We start from the raw sequence: 25646 nt of genomic DNA, 5'->3' as shown, positions 1-25646 counted from the left end.
GTTGATGTCAAGAGTGAAGAAAAAAAAACCCTGTAGATAACTATAAAATTCATTTGCCTTGGATTCACCTCTCGCAATCCAAATAACTGCAATTCTATAGCAGCTGCACCTGCATTATTACATCAACTTTATGTGATCACAGCACCCCAGTAGGTAAAGCTTCTCTGTTGGATCACACCCAATGAATGCAATATTGTAGTTAAAGCTTTGCTCTGACGGCTGAATATTCATTGTGTACAACAGCATCCTTTGATTTTAACAAGAGATTGTATCAGTGCAAAGTGTCACTTTGATCCTTGAACACAAATATTCCTTTATCTAGCATTAAGACTAAGCACTTGACTTAAATACCACTTTCAGAAGGCAAGGGGAACATACTAGTAATCATCCTTAACATTTTTCAGTACTAATGCAAAGGTATGTATACTTCACCTCAAAAATATATTGAAATTTCTATCTCTCACTGCCTCACTCTTCTTTCATCTTACAAAAACAGCACAGAAGACACACACACACACAAAAAAAAAACTGTATCTTTTATATGGACAGAACTTTCAACTAGAAAGCCATCTTGAGGCTAAAATTTGGCCATTCTACACAAACAAGATCATTTTTCTGCAAAATGTTTGATTATTTTCATGATTACTTGTCCCACACTGCATTGGCAGTTTTAGGATTCCTTTGGTGCTAACATGACTGGGAATATATGGGACACTGCATTATCAGCCATTCAGAACAAGATTTATACAGTTTCTCTAGAGGTGTTGTTTCTTTACCAATAATTGCACACTTACCGGGGTTTTGCAGAACACAACATCTTCATGACACTTGGTTTCAGTCGTACGTCATTTAAAGAATGACGACTCAAAACGATCAACATCTGTTACCTTTTTGTTCCTCCAATGCAAAACATGAATAAATGAAAAGAAAGAAGAAATACGCCCTCACAACAGTTTATGGTGCAGAACCTCACTTCTTCACTACAGTTGACTGGAATGTGGAGACTTCAGGTTCATAATTCCCAGCAGTACCTAGAACAAAAATGATAGAAATCATTGTGAATACAATATGGATCCTTCTAATTTTCCAAGAGAAAGTGAAACAGTAAGTGACAAGTTGACATCATCCATATGAAAATTTGTTACATCATGTGGCAGGAGTTACATTCAGATGGTGATACTTCACCTCAAGGATTTAACTGTTGCGGACAGGCTGATTTTGCTACAACACGCATTTCCCATAGACACCTGCCTGAGTATACTCAGGACTCGTCCTCAACAGCTTAAGCTAACCTCGAGGGTAAGCTCTATGGCACTTCGAGAGTAAGCTCTATGGCGCGCCAAGTGTCGCGAAGTCAATTTCATTACAAAATTAGTCATTTTGTTGATGAAATGGTCATTTTATCATGAAATTGGTAATTTCGTTGACAAAATGACTGATTTTGTGCTGAAATGGCCAATTCATCTACGGAATTGACAGTACGACAATTGGCGCCCAATACGGCTTATCCTTGAGGTTAGCTTATTCTCAGGGTTAAGAATCTCCGTCGGAGCAGAACTGTTAGCACACTACTGTCCATGCAAAAATTTGCATAAATCAGCATTTTCATGCACTACACTGAAAGAAGCAGAAAATAATAAGGTGTAATTTTCATTTCTTGTGTATCTTACTGTTTCCCAATTTTCTTCAGCATTTCCTTGATTTTTTCAACCTTTTTTTGCTTGTGTGTGTGAAAGAGAGTGTGTGTGTGTGTGTGTGTGTGTGTGGTATTTGTTTTACACTATTTGAGAAAGTTGTGATACTATCTAGAAAGTATTTACATAATTCTGCAAAGTTTCTGATTTTGTCTACAGGTTTACACACAGTTAGATGTAGAAATAGCAAACTTCAGCGGCATGCATTCACTTAACATAATTTGACACCTGCAACGTAGGTTCAATTACCAGGAAATCGGTATTACAACATGCGGGAAGGATCACAGTAAAAAAGTCATGGAATTTTATTATGAAATATTAAGGCATTAAGAAGCATCGACAAAAATTCACTAGCTGGTAATTATATATCAATTTGCATGACAATACTTTGACCCACTTTGAGGACAGATGGACTGACAGACAGACAGCCTGAAAACATAATGCCTCGGTCAATACTTTGTGACAGAGGCATGTCGCATTATTGCCATATCGCACTATTCTCCCAATTGGTTGACAGTTCTTGTGTTGCCCATGTGAGACGACAATTTTTTGTATGAACAAGCAACCAAAAAAAAAGCTTAAAGGACAAGTTCACCTTCATAGACATGTGGGTTGAGTGAATGCAGCAATATTAGGCAAAAAAAAAAAATTGTTGTATTGGCGTAACCCGCCCGACCCTAAAAAAAAACCTGACCCTGAACTTTTCCACACAAAAAAAAAAGGAAATACATCGTTTTTACCAAGAGAGGGTGCAATACGGTTTTGCGAATTATCAAAAACAACAAAAACAACATCAGCTGGTGTCGGAAAAAGGCACCGCAGTACAGCGTGTCGGCGACCGGCAAGTCCGGTTCGAAGATCTTATTTAATATTATTCGGAGAATCGATTTGTTTGTGGCGCTGGGTGATTTAGCCCAGGAATTTGTTCGTTCGTATTCTGACCGGTATGTCGTGACGGCTTCTAAACCGGTGATATAACAAACTTTGGATGCAACAGACCCACTCTATCGAATGGGGTTTTGTTAAATATGAGTTTTACACGTAAAATACAGGTAGCCAAAAAAAATTAAAAAATAAAAAATCCGCCCGCCCGACCCTATTTGAAAATCTCATGTTAATGCCAATACAACATTTTTTTTGTTTGTTTTTGCCTTAGTAGAACACATCAATGAAAGTTTGGAGAAAATCTCACAATCTGTTCAAAAGTTATGATTTTTTAAAGTGTCTGCAGATTCACTGCTGGATGAGAAGACTACTTCAGTGTATGATGTCAAATGCATACAATGATATAAGGAAAATACAAATAAATTTCACAAAACTTTACTTTTTGAATAAAGTGAATATTTCTTCAACTTGTTACTGACGTATGTTAAGGGTAATATTATTCCCCTTGCCTTCTAAAAGAGAGAAGTGGAGTGACCTTTTGTTATGCGAGAAAAGTGAAAATATGTTGAATTTTCTTTATACTTTCTTTATATTGTTGTACACATGTGACATCACAAGCAATAGTAGTCTTCCCAGCCGTGACAGAGCAGAAACTTAAAAAAATTCATAACTTTTGAACGGAATGTCCGATTTCCCTCAAACTCTCACTGATGTGTTATACAATATTACTGCATTCACTCAACCCACATGTCTACAAAGGTGAACTTGTCCTTTAATCAGTTATACATCAGGTACAAATTTTTGTATGCTTCATGGATGGACACATTTTCAAACATAATAACTACACACTGCCTCACCTGCTGCAGATAGCTCTCCTCCTGGTGCATCTCTGTAATCTCATCAAAGTGATCCCTGCCAGGCACTACCATGGTAACCGCATCCATTCCTCTCGCAGTTAGCAACTGGGAAGAGAACAGAATATTGTTCCTATTATAGTCATATCTTCTTCTTTGTTTGACACAATACGCCTGATTAGTAGTTTGCTGACTACTGCCAGTTGTCTAGTGGGTGAACCGTGAGGGGTCGGCATTATTTGCTTGTTTTCCGATGTGGGTACATCAGGTGGACCACTTTACCCAATGAGCATCCTGCTCTCAGTGAGAAAGTAAAGTGGGATGTTTTACGAGCATGTGTCAGGACTCCCTCACAACTTGGTTCCTCCATCTAACAGCATAACTGAGGGAAGGAGTTTTTCTGCCTCTAACTGAGAGGACGGTATGATTACACATGTACTGTAGCACTGCTCAGCTAGAGTCTAGTGGTGCCATTGATACTCATGGTGATGGTGATGATGATGATGATGGTGATGATGATGGTGATGATGATGGTGATGATGATGGTGATGAAGGTGAAGATGGTGATGATGGTGATGATGCCGATGATTATGATTATGATCATGATAATTATGGGGGGAGGGGAGAGCTGTGACATTGTAGATAAGACTCCTGACTCCCAATTGGAGGACCTGAGTTCGATTCCCGCCCAGTGCATACATCCTTGAACAAGATGTTTTTACCCCTAATGTCCCTCTCGACCCAGATGTATAAATGGGTGCCTGGCAACACTAGGGTATGAATAATGCCAGGGCCCTCTGGTAGAGTAGTGGCAACACTGAAGAGGCTACCCTGGATAAAGAAGACCTTAATATTATTATTATTATTATTATTATTATTATTATTATTATTATTATTATTATTATCATTATTATCATTACCATCATAACGATAACTACATCATGAAAATGTTGATAATTGTGCGAGCAATGATGTTTCACCTCACAGTAGTCTTTAGCCTGTCTCTGGAAGGCTGGCGGATCAAACTCTGCTACTGGCAGATGAACCTTGATGCCAATGTTGACCTGTGGTATAGCATCAACCAGGAGGGCAGGACTAACAGCAGAAGCAGAAGACCTTTTGGATACAAATGAAACATCAAACAAATTACAGTGTTTTCCCTGCATGTGCATGTATGGGGGTTTACATTATGTGGTATGAAAAACTAAAATCAACGACTCCAGATGATGTTGAACTCTTGAATCAATTAAGACCACAGGACTTCCCCTGTTACTCTGTAAAACGACAGAGGTGACAAATGACTGACCGACAGTCAACAGATGGTGGAAGACCGTTGCCGCTTCACTCCGTTTCTGAACAACCCTAGAAAATTGTCTTAGCAAAACGCAGTGCATAGAAGGTGGATTTTACCACCACAGGTGACGACAAACACTTCACAGTTTAAAATCCGTTGAGGGCGGACTGATTTTGCTACAACATGCATTTCCCATAGACGCTTGGCCGAGTATACTTGGGACTCGTCCTCAACAGGTTAATAGTCACATCCCTTATTTTTTCCCAATCATGGAATGACAGCTCGCTTTCACTTTTGAGAAATGAGTTATCCCATTTTGACGAGAGAAGAATCAACATTCTTGTTTGGCTGTTTCACAACACACATCTACAGAAGATTTGCTCTCTTTTCTTGTTTGAAAGACAAAAAGCTCTTCATAAAATATCTATTGAAAAAAACTGATAACCACAAGCACAACAAGTACTTTTGCTCATCATAACAGAATACACAGACACAAATTCTTGCCTACATCCAGAAAACATGTGTTGTACTTTTAAAAGCATTGTATCAGACAGAAAGTTGCACCCACAATCCAAGCAAAAAGTATTGATAAGAATTTGTGTGCATGGTACTTACAGTGTAAGAGACAGAGGGTCATTGATTTCAGTCTCAACCAGAGGTCGAAGGTCATACAGCCCCGACATCGGGCAAATACCTGAAGAAAGAATAGTGTATTACTGTAAAAAGGATCTGTATTTGATACATGTACAAATGTTCTGCATTTCACCACATCACTGCGCACTTTCGCCCACCTCAAATAGCCAACATATTAACTCTCGTCCAGTATGAGCATATCTTAGCTACAAGCCACTTTGCCCAAGGCAATAAAAATATACATGTATGGGTGTAGCCCTATGATCCGCTTGCTTGAACACAAAACTATAATATGAGGCAATTGCCCACACATCTAATTGAACAAGTGTGAAGACCTTCACTGTTCTGTGAGTGTTGTCAACTGTGAAGGGAAGAGTGAAATTTCACAAACCTATATGCCACAACCATGATATGACATCATTCCTTCTCAAGACAACTACAACAGACATGCACATATATGTAATGGTACATCAATTGGTATTTTCTCACTAGATGTCAAAACTTGATATGGCATTCAGATATTAGTGCTAACAGCAATGTGTTCAGCTCCAATAAACCACAGCACTACACATTCTGTTTTAAAAGTTTTTAAAAGCCTTCTGATGACCAAATTCATGTAAAACTGGAGTTGGATTAAAAGATTAAAATCCCTGTTCTGCTCTTGATTAGCATATACTCATACATTTTTCTTTCTGACCTACATGTATTTACAATCTAATAAATTAAACCATGTGCATAAAAAATTATAATTTTTCTGCAATATAAGATATGCAGTAATATCATGTGCTGCCGACTTAATGATGACAAAATGATAATTTCTGAAGCAATACTCTGCCAGGAATTGACGGAATACACCAATCACTGACCCTCCTAAATTTCATAACAAGTATTTAACTTGGCAAGAACGACCTTTGAGATCAGGTTACAAATGTAAATCAGAGTGTCACATGCAGTAATGGTGGCAAACATTAAAAAAAAACACACACAACAAAACAAAAACAAACTAAAGAGAACTACACATACTTTTGTGACTATTGACTGCTTGCTGAACCAGGTAACAATGTAAGTCAGTGTACCATAGGCAGTACTGGTAGCAAAGATTACAAACTTAAAAAGAACTACTTTTGTAACTATTGGCTGATAGCTGCACCATATTACAATGTAAGTCAGTGTATCACAGGCAGTACTGGTGGTACAGGACCAAGAACCCTGCTGCCGTATTCAAATCACCTTTGATGACATTGGCTCTTTCCTGTAATTGACAGGACCAATCGACTGAGAGCATCATGGCTGAGAGGTGACCACCAGCAGAGTGACCAGCCAAGTATAGTCCCCTGAAACCAAAGAATGTAATGGCCATAATGAGAACAGAGCAAATACATTTCAATGTAGGAAATTTGCTACCGTATGTCCCAAAAAAAATTACAACGGGGCCCTACGCAATGATATCTTTTAAAATATTGCATCAATCTAAATACAAATTCAGGGTATGAAACTATAACTCATTGCCCACATCTTACAGAAAACCCCATTTGATTTGCTTCAGTGGTCAAAGAGAAATGAGGAATTTTGTAGAGGATGTCGGGAATCTCTTTTGTCCAAGTTCTGTCTATTGTTCACACACAAAATCATCGAAGTGCTAAACTTGGAAGAATCAGACTCATGACATGCTTTGCTACATTCCCCATTTTTCTGTGACCGCTTAACCAAATCGAATGGGGATTTCTGCAAAATAGAGCTAAGATTTTATATTTTAAGACCCTGAAGTAGCATTGAAAAAGAATAATCATATTGGATGTTATCAATGCAAAAATCTGATTGTAATTTTTGTGGGACATACTGCAGTATGTCCCTCAAAAATTACAATCAAATTTTCGAATTGATAACATCCAAAATGATCGACCTGTCTAAGTGCTACTTCAGGGCCTTAAAATATAACATCTTAGCTCTATTTTGCAGAAAACCTCATTCAATTTGGTTAAGCGGTCACAGAGAAATGTAGATTGTTGTAAAGCATGTCATGAGTCTAATTTTCCAATTTTAGCAATTCAATGCTCTAGTGCGTGAATAATAGACAGAACTTGGACAAAAGAGATTCCCGACATCCTCTAAAAAATTCCTCATTTCTCTTTGAACACTGAAGCAAATTGAATGGGGTTTTCTGTAAGATGTGGGCAATGAGTTATAGTTTCATACCCTGAATTTGTATTTAGATTGATTCACTATTATTAAAGATATCATTGCGGGGGGTTCCGTTGTAATTTTTTGGGGGGGACATACATGTACTGTACAAGCACTTAAGTGCTTCCTACCTAGCCACATAAAATCCAAAAACACAATATTGATTTGCAAAGGCACAATGTATTTAACATGCAATACATCTTATCCTTTCGTAAGTGCCCATGCAGGGCTAGTAGCTTAATCTGCCAAGCTTTTTTCATCAGCATACAGTGCGGATAAACAAGAAATGTTTGTGTACACAAAACTTTTGCGAAATTTGCAAGGAGCCTAGATTCACAAAAGCAGAATGCATGCGACAGTGTCTGTCAACATTATGCATTGAATGTGAATTTGTGAATGTTTCACGCCACGAAACAGGCTGTCGGCTCCAAATCACAAAAGTTTCGGGTCAAGAATGTCTCTGGCTTTAAGAGCAATCAAAATTTCACCTGGTGGTAGACTAGCAAGCCCACTCCGGTGAAGTAATGTGCCTCCGTGGTGACACAATAATGATATGAATAGAACTACAGGTAATCTCTACTCATTGGCAATAACACTGTCAATGTCAATGTATTATTATTCAAGCGTCCAGACATCTGAGCCAATCAACAAAGACAGCATTCCAGTATGCTTGCATATCACTGAATGAAGTATAGTATACAAATAATGAATGTTTATGAGTGCAATGGACAGAATATTTCATGAGGTGAAAGATGAAATGATCCATTCAACTCAACGAGGCGCAGCCGAGTTGAATGGATCAAACATTTCATCTTTCACCGAATGAAATATTCTGTCCATTGCACGAATGAAAAACTTTTATTATTTGTTTTATATAACGCCTAAAATAGCTCCTTGTCATTTGATGTTTTAGTAATTTAAAAACAAGAGAGAAACTAAGATCGCGAGAGTGCTCACTGAGCGCTTTACGCTAGCGCGCTGTCGCATGTACACACTGCAAACACAAGCATTTTACACGCATAGTGTGTCGGGCTCTCAGCGAGTGTGCAATGGGCAAAATCGTATGGATCCAAAATTGCACAGTAAATGGAGCCACAATTGCATGGATGATGACGTCATAGTGAAATGGGCCGAATGATCAATGTCAAACAACCAATCAAATGACAAGGATCTCTTCAGGCGTTATATAATAAGAGTTAAAAATGGTAATGACAAGATTTGCCTGTTTTTTTGTTTTTTTTAACTTTAGAATGACACTTGTAGAGAAAACAAATCTGAAAACATGGCAGCCATAAATCGGCATGACACAGAACATTGTAGACAAAACACATAGGGCACACTCATGGGCTGTACGTGAGGGGGCATAGTCCATTTCAGTCTACCACAAATAAAAGCAATTCTCAATGAAATTGATTCACACGCTTCACCTCAGCAGATGGTGATAAAACAAAGCAATCACATTCATCCTTTCCTAGACTTAATTTAAGATATTGGCTGCGAACAGCAAACACAATGACAATGACACACATCAGAATTACGATTCATGCTGTGTTATGAAAATCGGCACCCAAACCATCCAAAATAAAAAAATACCAGTGAGCTTTTGGAGTACCGTGCAACAATTGTAGCAGGAACAAAAGAGCAGTACAATTAATGAATACTGTCAATATAATTGCAACTTTTAGTTTTGAAACTATCACACAGTAGCCATCAAGGCAACATACTCTTGGACGCCCTTGTAAACATACAGTCCCCTTTCTAGTGTTTTTACATTTATTTTACTCTTTTTGCACTCACTGATGAACTCAGCAAATTTCACAGAGTTCATAAAGACAAAATTACCCAATACAGTGGTTAGGAGATGATATGAAACAGGTAAAATAAACAAAACAAAACAAAAATTACCTTGTATCTGGAAATCTCTTGGCGGCAAACATAACACCCTGTTCAATTTCTGCCACTATGTCTGCCACTGAACCTGCAAGACAGAAAAAAATGCATCTGAGCATGACTTTTGCAATGTGATGGGTGGGATCCATGACATATGCTCCTGCGACAATCGCTCCAATGAAATATCTGCACACTAGACAAAGCATAAATTCCACCCTCAAACATAACCTTAAGCCTAATCCTGTACATCCTCGCACGAAACTAAACCTTAAACCCTATCACAACCGTAACCCTAACCCTAAGTCCTTGGAGAAAATAGACCGGAGCAATTGTTGCAGGAGCAAATGTTGTGTTACTATTGGGTGGATTTGTAAGGCGAGGTATGTACACAGGTAGGATTCACAAGATGTCTAGAAGCTGTCAGAAAGAACACATCTTTACACTACATGGTGTAGTCTGGTGTACATTGTACCTGAATTTTTACACGAAACACACAGGTTTTATCATTCAAGTAGACACATTAAGTGCATGATAAGAAAATCTGTAAGAGAATAACTAGAACCATATAGTATCAGTGGGAATGGATGAGTGACAAATCAGTAATGACTATAAATTGCATGTGTCTGCACATGTGTGTGTGTGGTACATGATTGTCAATGTGTGTATGGAGACGTGTGTAAACCAACAAGAGATTACTGTAAAAGTGGATATTTTTGTGCGACTAATTTCGGCGGGGTAAAAAGAGTTTCATGCGTTTTTAATTCCGCGAAATTAAGACATCAACTACTGGAACATATGGCAAACAAAATATTTGCGTGCTTTTATTTTCGCGCTATTTTTGAGTTGCGCGAAATGCGTGAAAATTTCCACTTTCACCGTAAATGGATATGTATGACCCACCTGTGTGTACCGTATGTGTTCATGACAAAAGTATCAAGCTATTTTAGTGTATATGCATGATTATCAGACAAAACATTTATTTGAAGAATATCATCATATCATCTGTACAATATGGATGTCATGTGCATAATAAGGCACACTTTCTCAATGCCCCTTGCAGTGCAGGTGCATGATGACATGCACTCTACAAAAAAAGAAAGGAAAAAAAAGCTAGGCACATCAAAATTTCGGCAACATTCAAAAAAAAAAATTTATTGAATCAATTGAACTCTTTACTTCTGAGATGTGATAGCTTCCCATAACACTCACTACATGGTGCACCCAGTTCCCACAGGGGCCATCCCACAAGCTCAACACCCATGAGTCATACATGTACATTCCACAAGCTAGACACTACCAGAGGCTCCAACCCCAGGCACCTTCTGATCTGGAGATTCTCCCACCCGAAACCCCAAGCAAACGGGAGACTCCAAGTTGATGTGTGCGAAGCGCAAAGTTCCTAGGGTTCTAGATGTTCTCTGGTGCTATCTAAGGCTTATTTTTTCAACATACGATAGCAATAAGTATGAAATCCTTTCCACCGGGAGACACAGAGCCAGGGCGGGAGAAATCAAATCTCCAGCGGAAGAACGGGAGATTTTGCAAAAAATCTAAATGGGTTTTCGGCGGGAGATCTCCCGTCGAAAACGGGAGAGTTGGAGTCTCTGAACTACAGTTAAACAGGCCTATGAGCTAGATACAAAGCGAATAAGGCCCACAAGCTTGACACAAGCACCTCGTACATACAGAAATGAACAGCTTTTCAAGGCATTGTTGACACTTTTGCCCAAAGGGATCTCAACTCCATGCTATGAACCTCAGAGCAGAGAATGGAGTTGACATCCAGCGGGACTGCAATATCAACATTGATAAAAATAAAAGCCCTCCACATTTGTTTTATAATTATACTGAATAAAATCTAATCAAATTTTGCTTGGTTGATCATGTTTGCACAAGCCAGTTCACAGGCCCTGCCATAGGAGCTTACATGGTACATCACAAGGGTCACCTTTCGCTCTATTGAAACCCATCATCATGACACAGAACACGTACAGATGTCTGCATAAACATGTCCTGCATATATGTACAACATAGAGGGTAGTTTTAGCATTACGGGGTGATTTGGTAATTAGAGGCAGTTTGGGTACTATGGCACACTTTGGTACCATAGGGCCGAATGACTTTGGTACCATAGAGCCGAATGCCTTTGTTGACTTTATGCTCCCGATTTGAACTAATCAGAATCAAGGATTTATCTCATAAGATATAAATGTACATAATACTAGTAACTTACATGATATTGTTAGCTCTTATCCCCCTCCCCATCCAACACAACAGAACAAAAAGAAAGAAAGAAAAGTACTCACATTTTGGTGCTAGCGTGTACTCCATAACGCAAACAACAACTCCATGCTTGATGAGAGGAGGAACAACCAGAGCATTGTTCTCCATCCTGCCAGGGGAGAATGCAATCATCACATTTTAGTGAAAGGCCTTTCCTAAATCTCTATTACCCAATTGCCCTGACATAAGGAGATGTGAATTAGATAATTACATGTAGATACCGGTATTTACAGTGGAATCTAATTTCATCAAGATTTGAGTATCCCCTAAAAATATTACATTGGTAGCAGTGTATCAACTACAACATGTCCCTGATGACTGTCTGCAAGACATAAGGAATTGTTAATCATACAGTAAAGATTGCTAAGATACCATACATAAAATACATTGTATACTCTTGCTACAAGAAAAATGAAGCAAATGTATAACAACATACATGTAAATGATTGTCAATGACCTTTCTTGCAAACATTAGGTATTACAATCAACGAGTGGTATTTACTACTATTTGTAATGTTTTAAAGATTATTTGACTAGACTGGCTTTAATCTTTCATGAATATTCATACAGTTCTAAGATTTTAATCTTCCATCAGTATTCGTACAGTTCTATGATTTTAACAAGACTGAATTGATCACTTTCCCACTACAGCAAAAGAAATTACTGGGATTGTATCAAGCTTTTAACTGGTAGAAAACTCTGGATTTGATGACACACAAGCTGATATCATTAAACTTGGTAATTCATGTCATAGTTATCCCCTGAGTAAACTTTTAATCACTTTATATATGCTAGTGTTATTTATGATGATCTAAAAATAGCAAGGTTAGTTCCTACTTACAGAAATGGCAAAAAGAAAAGGGAGATTAAAGAAATATGTTTCAAATTTTAACCAATATTGTAATCTTGAGCACGCCCTCCATAACAAAACTAAATTTCGCAATTCTTTCATTCCTTTTTTTCCAGTATAATGCTTGTGTATGTCCTAAGGTGGAAGGATTTAATGACCTTACAAAACACTGCATGGCAAAGGTAAAGAAAAAGGGAGATAATATTCGTGGTTACAGGTTGATTCTTGTTGTTTTGATACTAATTGGACAGAAAATAACATCAGCATTATTCAAGAGGGAAAGGAGTTGCTGTACATGACAAGGCTGAAATACACTTTAATGATAGCCGTCTGACAAATTCATATTTCAATCAAACACGTGTCATACCTCGCCCTATCAATATTTCCATGAAATTGAAAAAGACACACCGACAGGACAAATGTGGTAGGTGCTATTCACTGAAAAAAAAACAAAAAAAAAACACAAGGGGGTGGGGGGGAGGGGGGAATAGACCCCACAGGCTTGAACACCCAACTCAGCTTATAAGGTAATGATGATTCAGGCTAAGTGGAAATCTCTCTAGTGCCCCTTGATGGCGGATAATTAACTGAAGGGATACCACTTCTGGACATACTATTCTTCTATATTACCTGGTACACCACGGCTGGCAATCAAAACAAAAAACAAAAAAAATGCATATATTTGGCACTAAGCGACAACTCTGCCAAATAGGCCTTGTTGGGGACCACATGTACTTTTGTAATGTCTCAGCAAAGCCTTCCCTCCAGTACAAGTTCTGCCACATTTGATAAAATTTGATTTCACATATGATTAAATATACAAAGCATAGGGAAGAGTGACAAAGGAGGTTGGACAAAGATAGAATGCAATACTTCATTACATGAATAAATCATTTGTTCAAACAATTGTACCCTCTTTTAGATTAAGAAAAGAAGAGAGTAAGAACAAAACATGTCACACCTCACTGATTCCTCTTGCCAATAGCCACCGTGCAGGAACAGCAATACTGGATCATCTGTAACAGTTCAGCAAGCATGAAAATATACATGTAGTGTTTCATAAATTTGGGACTTCAAAGGTAATGTGAAGACAGCTTGTATTAAAATGAAAACTGTTTAAGACTGCTCTTGGCTACACAATTTACACAAAATGTTTGCCTCAGGGCAACTCACTATGTTAAGAATAACTAACTTTGGAAAATCTGTGTTAAGATTCCCTACCCGATCAGAGGGCATTAAAGAGTTTTTTGGGTTTTTTTACGTGTATATAAGTGGCCTCCAGAGCAAAGCAATTCATTGGCTGTCATGACAAATGAGGCACTGTACACTATTACATACACACAAAAAATAATAAAATGATCAGCAAACACTAAAGATGCATGGAGCAACAATGCAAAACAATACCTTTTTCATGGTTATCTGGATAATACAGATCGCATTTCTGTCGGTCGTTTGTTCCATATTTCACGTTCAGATCAGAGTGCAAATCAGCCCTTGACCTACATTTCTCTGACTCTGGACAAATAGAAGAGAACAAGGAAAATACAAGTTATTTCTACACAAAGGGAAAGCCTGAATGGTTGCACATCACAAGTCTGTCACCCATGAGTCATACAGCCCATGAGACATAACAGTCCACGAATTCGACACCAAGCAATATAAGGCCCATGAGTCCGAAACTAGGCAAATAAGACTCACGAGTCCGACACTCATTAATGCAGTGTCCCTCTCATGAGACGATTTTTTAGCCCAGTGTCAGACTCATGGGCTGTATGACTCGTGGATCTTTTTTCAATGTTAAACTCATGGGCCGTACGACTCATGGGTGTCCAGTTCGTAGGATGACCCTGCCTGAACGTCAACCCTCTCTTGGAAGCTGTCACTGAAAGAACGGGAAGTGATAGAAAAGGATCAATCTCTTGGGTACAAGTATTTTGCTTTGATTAAAATTTGGAAGTTCTTACTCTACCTCACTGCGCATTACATTTGTCAGTATTCTGGTCACAAGACTTTGAATGACAATCATTTTCTTGATGAAACCTAATGGATTCACCATACAATCCAAGTCAGTATTTGGAGCAGTCTCATAAAATTATTCTTTGCAAGCCCTACAAAGGTGAGTATATTACAAGACCCCAATGTTTCATCAGACAATGCAAAAGCACACTGCTTACCTCTGTCTGACGACTCAATGAAGTCAACAAGCGCTGCATGTGGATCTAAACGCCTGCACCACTGGCTGGGGGAATACTGTACATCAAGGTCCTGAGAACATGAAAGATTTCATACAGGTTATGATGGGCCATGGATGACAATATTATACGCATGGACTGAACAAACACGTCATGAGCCATACAGTGTTGTGCTTTAAGATACAATGCATGTTTGGCCAGACCAGGGCCCTGTTGCATAAAAGTTAAGATCAAACAGAAGTCAGAAAATCAAATATAAGTCTCTGAATACTCAATTTTGATTGGCTGTTACCTTCTTGTGTTCGATTTTCTGACTTATGGTTGACTGCATCTTTTTATGCAACACGGTCCAGGTTTCATTACCACTTTGATTGGGAACATGAATCAATTTCAAACAACTAAAAGTGTAATTAAACACCAGCTTTCTACTTAAGTTTCATAGAGAGAAAAATCATACACACAGAAGAGCAGAGGTTTCATCAAAACTGTAAAAAAAAATTTAAAAAAAATCATGGGATTTCAGAGTTTTACAATGTTCTCACAAAAGAGTGATACAATGAGTAGCAACAACATAGAAAAATTATTATCAGAAGAGATATGTGTAGTGGCATCACCTCACCAGTTTTCTTCTGTTTAGCAGGGTAAAAACTAGTTAGTGATAGGGTTAGAGTAAAGATTAGAGTGAGGGTCAGAGTCGGGATTGCAAGTCGGCTAAGGGGTAATTGTCCTAGAATAATTCAGAGAAGGCACTACTTCTACTTTCTTCTTCTTCTTCATCTTCTGCCTCTTCCTCTTCCTCCTCCTCCTCCACTGCTGGTCTGGTACAGTATAATCATACTTCATGCTATGCAAGTGCTAGGTGCACCTGAATTGTACAACAACAACAACAACAACAACAAAAATGTCAGGTTTCTAAACACATCATAATTGTGCCATGGTTACAATAAATGAAGCTAGTGAAGTCCAAAAGTGTGGTACATAACAAAGAACCACGGAGTGGATATCAGTATTATCTACCTCCTTCACGCAGTCTGCGGCATTGGGTCCAGGCGTGGCTAGCTGCTCTCCAGCAATCGGACCACCAAAAGGCATCTTGACCAGAGATATTCAGTGTGTGACGGCAGCACTTGAAGAACGGCAGTGTCAGTGGCAGATTTGACCATTTCCACAAGGCCAGGGAAAGACTATAAGTCTATTGATCAAAATCTAGTCTGCAAGAGACAATGTTAACAGTGTTAACATTAAAATAATCAAATAACCTGCCCTGCCACACTGAACTAGATTTACAGACTATAGAGTCCCTGATCTGACACACTGGAGAAACTGTAACCTACATAGTAGTGTATTTGTTTAAAAGACATAATCATTTGCAAACACAAGATTACTCATAGTAAAAAGGTGCAAAACATCTATACAACCATATATTAGTGCATCTCAAAACCAACAAAATATCAAATGGACTGATTTTTCCAGTACACACTACATGTAATACATGCAAGTTCGGCTGATATTGGGGGTAAGGTATTACAGTTTTGGAAGTTATCCTGATTCTGTCCAGATTTGAAGTTTAGAAGCATGAATTGCGGTACACAGAAAAATAATGAGTAGTGTATAGGTCTACCAACAGTTTTTAGAGTATATCATCAGTAACAAAACACTATTCTGCAAGAGGGCAAGACTTCCTCAATTATATCCCCCCCCCCCTCTCTCCACTCATATCCAACCACCTGCCCAATTTGAGTACGTGCATTCAATCCGCGTAGAGTGCCATGGCAAATTCGGGGGGGGGGGGGGGGGGGGGGGGGGGGCATAATAAAGTCTTTACTTTAAAGAGAAATTCCAGTTCACATAAGAATGTGAAATCTAACCGGTACAATAGTCAAAATTTGATCCAAATAGAATAAAAACTAGAGAAGTTATGAAATTGTGAAGTTTTGCTATTTTTTGCAGAACAGTTCTCGTACCCCTGAATTAAATGCAAATGAGTGAGCTGATGATGTCATCACATCATAACTTTCAATTAATCTTCTAATAAAAAATCAAAACAATTTCATGTATTCATTAGTAGAATGAAAAACATGATGTTATTCCTGGTTGAATAACTTATATCCTGGTTAGAAACAATAACACCATACACATTATGATTTGAGACTGGGGCATTATTGCATATTTGGATGAAAAATGGGGAATTGCACAATTTTATGAAGAATGAGTCTGTAGCAAGTTGTGAAAGGATGACATTATCATTTCACCATTTGCGTAATAATACCAACTGTAATTTGGAACTGTTCCCCAAAAATTTAGTGAAACTTAAAATTGTGATAACTTCCTTTAATATGTTCATCCAATTTTGATAAAATTTTAATTGCTGTGCTGAGAAAATTTTACTCTTTGTTTTCAGATGAACATTCAACTGCACTGGAGTTCCCCTTTAAGAGTTTACACTACCCGGTACAATCTCTGCAAAGTAAATTTGCCCTGCTTTACAAATATAACAACCACTTCCATCACATAGATTTCCATTTGATTACAATTACCACTTCACATTTACTGAGTAGCATCCCTGAATTTAATGCTCGTCAATACAATGGAATCGAGTATCACCTACTGGTAAAAAACTTATCTGGTAATCATGCGCCTTGTTAAAGTGGAGCCTGCTTAGTAGAAACTCTTTGGCCCAAATTCACGAAGGTGGTACAAATGAAACCATGGTTTATAAAACCATGGTCAAAAACCATGGAGCACCAAGTGTCGCATGGAACATTTTGTTCTGAAATTTCGTAGACAAAATGACCGTTTCGTTAGGAAATTATCATTTCATGGACGAAATGTTCATTTACTTACAAAATGTTGTCATTTCATTACAAAACAATCATTTCATGGACGAAATGACCAATTTTGTAACGAAATATTCCATGCTACACTTGGCGCTCCACAGTTTTTGTCCATGGTTTAAACCATGGTTTCATTTGCACCACCTTCGTGAATTCAGGCCATTTAAGTTTTACATTTATATACTATAGGTCTAGACTAGATCTTAACACAGTGAAACTTGTAAGTTATACTTCTCTACTTCTACCAAGATCACACTCACAGCCCAGTCCCTTCTGTACATAGTAAAAGTAGAGACAATCCTTAAGTCAGTGACAATTCCACGACAGCAGAGAATTGAACTAATGTTAGGCTCCTACCTCATAGACTCTCTGTAGACTCTACACATCTTCTTCATTGCAATCATGCCCACACCTTACGTCTTCAAGGTCAGTCTATTTGTCCCCACTTTTCTAGGTGCGTAGTAGATTCTACTCATGTTTACATAATATATGAGTAGAGTCTAGAGTCTATTCATTGTTTGTATCTTCGATCCGACGAGCTTGCATTGTTGTCGCCAGCTGCTAGACGTCCCCCACCCTGCCAGCCCACTTTTCTTATCGATCGAATGGTAGGTACGACAGACAAGGAATTAAATACAGGATACCACAGACCGATAGTACAACTGTATTAATTATACGGCAGTGGTCATCGCACTTATGAGTAAATTTAGGGGTTGGGAGACAAGTTTTCCTCCCGTTTGAGAGGCATGGGACTTCCGCTTAACGTGAGAAAGGTGGCTGGAATTGGCCAGAGAAATCGGCCCACATGAAACCCAATATGTGGGCATCGCACTAAACCATGCACACATACTAGTAACACTATTCATGTTACAATCTACAGCCGACACAGAACAAGTGGGCACACGCACGCACATAACAAATAAACTTACACGGCGATAAAAAGAACATAGCAGTCTAAAACGTCACTGTTTGGGCAAATAAAGGCAATCACTGGAACAAATCTTCGTAACTTTGGCCGAAACTTTTCGTTCATGTGATTTGTGAGTTCTGGTAAGGTCACGATACCTTGAATGCCGACGGGTACCAAATCCGCTACCAGTTTCAGCTCTCTAGACCTCGTATCACCTCCCTATCCCTTCGGCAGATGCGCTCCCGATCCCGCCGATCCTCTTAGCTGTCCGGCGTGCCGACTGCTGCCCTGGATGTACACCACGCCATGTGTACGCAGTAGTACCAAGGAGGTATTTAATTCGTTTTCCCAGCCGTTGCATCATCGTTGGAGCAAGGAGGTACATGTACTCAGGGAGGTGAGGTCACCTCCCTGATGTACTACAATGTACTAGGCGAGCCGAGCTAGTAGGTGTAGTACCTCCTTGGTTGGAGTGTTGGAGCAATGAGGTTCGAGAGATGGAGTTACAACTGACTATATATATATAATTGTTCAATCAGCTGTCAGTTTTCTATGGATGGACAAAAGAATTCCACAGGTGCATTTGTGCCTTTGATGTTCGATGCTTGAAGCCGCCATCTTTCTGAGCAATCTGTGTTGTAATAGTGGACCAGATTCAATGATGAACAGAGGACATAGTTGTTTAACGATAAAATGAACAACTTTAATCCACTATCACAAACTAGCGTCATGTAATGACTGCTGCTCTGACCGTATCACTCAAATATAGAATACATAGAATATGCGTACACTTGTGATAAATGTAGTGCGCTCATATAACACAACATCCCCCTCCTTCTGAAAAGATACAATGACGAATATTTTTAAATTGCACTTGTACATATGGAAACATTCACATTGATCTTCCAAGTATTATAAATGTGAATCTCTGACACAAAATGCTGAAAAATGGAGGAAGCTTGTTTGAGATTTGCATAGATACGTTGAATTACAATCAGGCAGGCAAATGAAATCTATTCTACTTGAAACAGCTGGTCTCACAAATGCAATGTACCAGAAATTCTTTTTATCAGTATAAGTTTTTACATTTCTCATATATACTGAACAAATCTCGACATATCTGGTATCGAAAGATAGAACGAATAAAACGATAACGTTATTCAAACTTATTGTCACAAAAATGCATGCAGTTTAACACCAGCATATTTACAAATAATTTCACGTATATCTTCGTGATATCTTTAATTGTATAAGACAGGAACAATTACATTCATATGGAATGTGTATATAGTATATGTAATAGAAACAGAATGATTTAGCATTTGAGTTTGTACTCAGATTATCATCAACACAGGAAATAATTTATATATGCTTGTATGTTTGTTGTTTTTTTTAACATTCAGTTGAGATTAACTTTTGTATGTGAAATTAGTGAACAGCTACATCATAGTTTCAATGCATAAAAGTGATTAACAGTTATACACAGATATATATATAGCATGCAACAACCATTTTGATAAATGTAGCATATGTCGTAGTTGTTATGGTTCCTGACTTAAATTTCAAATATTGTCTTGTGAAATAAAATGATGTGTATCACTTGGTTACACAAATGTGCTGTAAATAAATCAACACTAAACATAATGAATGAACATATTATTTACACTGACAATGCTGCTAGTTCATCTTCCAGCATTGCATTACTCTTGGTACCGCGATGGGGGTCTGACTTCACGTCCATATCGCGTTATGTACCGGGTAGAGACTGATTTCCTATCAGATTGTCTTTGTCTTCTGTCCGGATGTTGTCTCCTTTCCTCACTCCTGTCGTCGTCTTCGAAGTGAACCCGTTTTGGAACTGTTGGCTTCGTTCCGGTTGGCATCTCTCTCAGGTGAGATCTATTTCTCCTCAAGATGCTACCGTTAGGAGTTGCTACTTCGTAGGATCTTGGTTCCTGACGTACTTTGCTCACTTCGGCAGGAAGCCAAGTGTTGTCTTTGGGATTCAGAACTCTCACTTTCTGTCCAACGTGCAGAGGTGGTAAATCTCTACCTCCATGCAAGTCGTGATTGAGTTTCATGTTCTCCTGTCTCTGAAACAACAAATCAGGCGTAGACGATTGTCTGGTCAGGTGGTGACTTGGAAGTGTTGTCCTGATTGGTCTTCCAAAGAGTAATTCAGCAGGTGATGGTAGGTTGGAGTCGATTGGTGTGGCACGAAAATGTAGTATTGCTGTCTGGATGTCTTGTCCAGTTCTGGTACACTTGGTCATGATTCCTTTCACAGTTTGTACCATGCGTTCAGCGAGTCCGTTGGATCTTGGATATCGCGGAGACGATGTAATATGATCAATTGACCATTTCTCACACATCTCTTGGAATGGTCTTCCAACGAATTGTGGACCATTGTCTGATATCAGAGTTGCTGGTGGTCCGAAAAGACTGAAGATACCACTCAGTATGTTTGCGACTGCCGCACTGGATGTATCCGTCAACTTGCGAACGATTGGATACTTTGAATGGTAGTCGGTCACCAACAGGTATTCTTCCTTGTTGAAAGTAAACAAGTCAGTTCCAAGCTTCGTCCACGGCGAAGTTGGTATGTCGTGAGGTTGCAAGGGTTCTCTTTGTTGCTTGACCTGATTTTCTTGGCAGGCGTAGCAATTCTTTGAGATTTGCTCAATGTCTTTATTGATGTTCGGCCAATACACGGTTTCCCTTGCTAGTCTGCGGGTACGTTCAATACCTTGATGACCCTGATGAAGTTGATTCAGGATGTCTTGTCTGAGGTCTGTGGGAATGATGACTTGATTGCCTTTGAAAAGTACACCATCTGATACTCCGATTTCATCGCGGTATGGCCAAAATGTTCTGACCTCTCTAGGTACTTCCTTGATTGTGTCTGGCCAACCATTCGTGACGATTTGCCACAGAGCTCGCAAGGTAGGATCTCTCGACGTCTCTTGTTGCAGCTCATTTCTCTTCTTTTGTCCAAAGAAGATAAGGTCAATCTGTGATATGTCGATTTCCTCACAGATCTCTTCCACATTGACATCAAGGGGAACGTCTTGATTCTTTCTTGGATTAGGCATTCTGCTCAAAGCATCTGATATGATCATCGATTTGCCTGGCTTGTACTTGACATCATAGTCATAGCCTTGAATTTTGATGAGAAGTCTCTGCAAACGTGGTGGCGCACATCTCAGTGGCTTTCTGGTGATCATCTCTAAGGGTTTGTGATCAGTTTGGACAGTGAACTGGTTTCCGAACAGGTATGTGTGGAAACGTTGTATTCCAAACACGAGGGCTAGCGTTTCTCTCTCTATGTTGGAGTAGTTAGCTTGTGACGATGAGAGAGACTTTGAAGCAAATGCGACAGGTTTGCCTTCTTGCATCAAACAAGCTCCTAGGCCTTTTGATGATGCGTCGACTTCTAGGATCGTTGTCTTCCTTGGATCATAGTACTGCAAACAAGATTCTGCAGAGATCGCTTTCTTGAGTTCGTTGAAGGCATGTTGATGATCGTCTTGCCATGTGAATGGCACATCTCTCTTCAGTAGTTCACGTAAGGGTGATGCCTTTTCAGAGAAGTTGGCGATGTGTGGAGCGAGATAGTTAAGAAGACCAAGGCACTTCTGTAGATCTTCTTTGTCTTGAGGTGTTGGCATGGCATGAATGTCTTCAATCTTCTGTGGATCAGGGCGGATGCCATCTCTGGTATATACAGAGCCGAAGAAGTTGATGCTGTCAGTTTTGATGATACACTTCCTACTGTTGAAGACAAGCCCTTCTCTTTGGGCAACTTCCATCAGTCTATGGAGGTTTTTGTCATGCTCTGCCTCGGTACGTCCAACAACTGCAATATCATCAGCGATACAGATGCATCCATCTACTTGACCAACGATACGGTCCATGTGTTGCTGGAACAAGTCTTGGCTGACAGAAAGTCCGAAAGGTAGGCGTGTGTAGCAGTATCTGCCAAATGGAGTACGAAAAGTTGTCAGCTCCTGGGATTCTTTGGATAGGTGAACAGACCAATATCCGGATTTCGCGTCGAGTTTAGAGAAATACTTTGCTCCGGAGAAAGCTGGGTTGACCTCTTCAAGAGTCGGAATCTTGTGGGGACATCGTTTGAGATTCTGGTTTAATCTCCTGGGATCTAGGCATACTCTCAAGGATCCATCTTTCTTGAGAACTGTAGTAATCGAACTACACCAGTCGGTGTGATAGTCGATTTGTCTGATGATGCCTTGCTTCTCCATTGAGTCAAGCTCAGCCTTGAGTTTGTCTTTGATGTGGACGCTGCACTTTCTTGGAGCATCAATGGTGTGGACAGCTCCTTCTTTGACATGTAGTGTTGCTTCTCCACGAAAGTTACCAATACGATCAAACTGTTGCGGATAGAGCACTTGCAGGTCCTTGACAGATTTCAACGGAGACAGTCTGTTAGTTGGACTACGACTCTGAGGGTGCATCTCATGGATTGTTACCACGTGTAACTCACTGCACATAGGTAGTCCAATTATCACTGGTCCTGAGACATCGACCACGTAGAAAAGTTGATCTCTCCACTCGGAGTCTTTGTACTTGCACGTGATCTGAAGGGTGCCCAAACAATGTATCGGGGAACCGTTGTATGCGGTAAGACGTGCTGAAGTCGGGTGTACAACTGCTTGCCACCTGCTTCCATACATGGCCTTGATTGTCCGTAGAGGGAGTGTATTTCCACTCGCTCCGGTATCGACCTTTGCATGTAAGATGTGTTGTCCACGTTTGCTGGGACAGATGATTCCAATCTTCACGAATGCTTCTTTCTGATGCACAGAATCGATAGATGCGTCTAGGTCGTTTCCCAGTACTATAGTGTTAAATTGCTCAAAATCTTCCTGGGTTTCTCCTTCTGGCTCTTTGGAGAACTCGGCTACCTTTTGTTTGGTTGGCTGCCTGGTGGGTGTCTTCTGTCTTCGTGGTGAAAAACTGCGGTTACCACCTTGGCGTCCTCTGCTTGGACTTCGTCCTCGAAGCACTTTTCCGTGTTTTGTCTTTCTGCAGCATTTAGCCCAGTGTCCTTTGGAACCACATGCTTTGCAAATGTCTCTGTAGGCTGGACACTTTCGTGGTGGATGATTCAAATTACAGTTACCACACTTCTTGCGTCTATCTTGGTTATGTGATAGAGCATCTACGTTGCTTGCGGAGGAGTCGATCGAACGAAGACACTGTTTGCCTACGGCTATGGCTTCGTATTTCCTGCCTTCATCAAGGAGGTTTGCTATCTTGTAGCCTTTGGGTTGGTCTAGAAGATCTTTCTGGAACGCCTCGATAGGTGTAGACGCAATGACTAGCTCTGTCACGCGTTCTGAGAGCTCATTTTCGGTAAAGTCACATTCTTTGGCTTTACTCCGGCATCTATTCACAAATTCGTCGATAGTTTCATTTGCGTGTTGACGATATCGCATCAGCTCCAGTCTGTGGATGCGAAAATTTAGCTTGACTTTCAATTGACCTTCAAGAGTAGACCACAACATTGCAGGTTTTTCTTGATCCTCATTGGATAGACCGGATGCGTTAATTCTACGCAAACCTTCATTTCCTACTGCAATTTTGATTTTGATTGCTTGCTTCTTTGGGTCTTGGACATCGTTGTCTTGGAAGCATAACTCCATGCGTTGTTTGAATAACTTGAATTCTTCCGGCACATCAGCACTATTCCAATTCATTTCTGGATACTTTGCCATCGTGCGTTTTGATTTAGATTGAGTTGGAGATACAAATGATACAATGCTTCATATCAACGTCACACTGTGCAAACTTACGGCTGAATGGTTATAGATATAGTTTACAAAGTAAACAAATCAATAATAGTTTGCAAATATAGAAATATATGACACAAAGTCACTACTGATATACATGTATCAATAATGTACACTCTCCAAAATACATCGAAACATGTCTAGATGTCAATATTACCACAGTAATACACAGATTGAATACAATTGTATGTCTAAACATTCATGTGCACAAATAACGAATGTATGTAATTGCCCACACGCAAGTGTTCAAATGTCTGAGATAGTTTAATGAATTGTACATGTACTAATTCTCATTTCTTTTATCTGGTTGCATGGATTCAATGTTGATATCAGTCTGGATCGTGCCGTGTCTTGATTGTCCGTCCTCGCTACGTTGTAGCTTGCAGGGTAGATGAACTGCGATAACGGGAAACTGCGTATGCTCTGTCAGAAATATCCTTCCGCTGAGTGATGGTCCAGGTAGAAGCAATGATGTCGCAATACACGTTGCTATGCCGATAAGATAAACACATTTCTGGCCAGTCCAGGATAATACGCGTCTATCTGCATCTTCTATTGTTATGTTAACAATGGATGTCAATGGATACGGTGCGTTCAGGTGATGCGAACTTGGTCTATTGTTACGTCAACAATGGAAGTCCTTGAATGAAACGCTCGGGTATTGCGCGTACTTGGATACGGTGCGCGTCGATAATGCTTGTTTACAGAACTGCAACTGTCCAATGTGGCGAATGTCAGTGATTCGTGTGACGAAAATGTTCCGACAACATTTCGTACGAGCTACACAGCTATATCTAACGATGTAGAAACGAATATAGAATGCTCTGCAAAGCGTTCATCAATCCGATGATATGTATTCGTATCGTTATTTGCTGATGAGCAGCATGGATGATAAAATAATCGGTTTATTCACGCACAGTGTTACTCACAAGACGATTCGTTAAGCTAGTCCATGCACGTATCTGCAGTAGACGTAGACGTGTTGTGCGCAGTGTCCTCTCGGGCGGTTTCAGCACAAGTCACTCATGATGAATTTCCCTAAGAAAACTTTAGTTCCGTGCTGATTTGGCATAAATCCGTGATCCCACCGCTGCCACCATGTTGTAATAGTGGACCAGATTCAATGATGAACAGAGGACATAGTTGTTTAACGATAAAATGAACAACTTTAATCCACTATCACAAACTAGCGTCATGTAATGACTGCTGCTCTGACCGTATCACTCAAATATAGAATACATAGAATATGCGTACACTTGTGATAAATGTAGTGCGCTCATATAACACAACAATCTGAAGATTCATTTTTAACGCTAATTTAGGATAATATCGC

At 39.5% G+C, this 25646-nt stretch overlaps 1 protein-coding gene across 1 annotated transcript; it reads right to left on the bottom strand.

Moving 5' to 3' along the window:
• Nucleotides 1-897: 897 nt before the first annotated feature.
• On the bottom strand, nt 898-15894 carry LOC139726653 (kynurenine formamidase-like). The gene is made up of 11 exons (XM_071637641.1): nt 15774-15894; nt 14739-14829; nt 13969-14079; nt 13526-13580; nt 11738-11823; nt 9447-9519; nt 6591-6694; nt 5343-5421; nt 4414-4549; nt 3437-3541; nt 898-1031 (listed from the first exon to the last, which is right to left on the bottom strand). The coding sequence occupies exons 1-11, from the start codon at nt 15846-15848 to the stop codon at nt 981-983; spliced, it is 966 nt and encodes a 321-aa protein (XP_071493742.1). The 5' UTR covers nt 15849-15894; the 3' UTR covers nt 898-980.
• Between the last annotated feature and the right edge of the window lie 9752 nt (nt 15895-25646).

This window comes from Diadema antillarum, unplaced genomic scaffold (assembly GCF_040938485.1).
Source record: "Diadema antillarum isolate AM-2024a unplaced genomic scaffold, OU_Dant_1.0 seq00000094_RagTag, whole genome shotgun sequence".
NCBI lineage: Eukaryota > Metazoa > Echinodermata > Echinoidea > Diadematoida > Diadematidae > Diadema > Diadema antillarum.
This window is presented reverse-complemented; position numbering and strand designations above follow the sequence as displayed.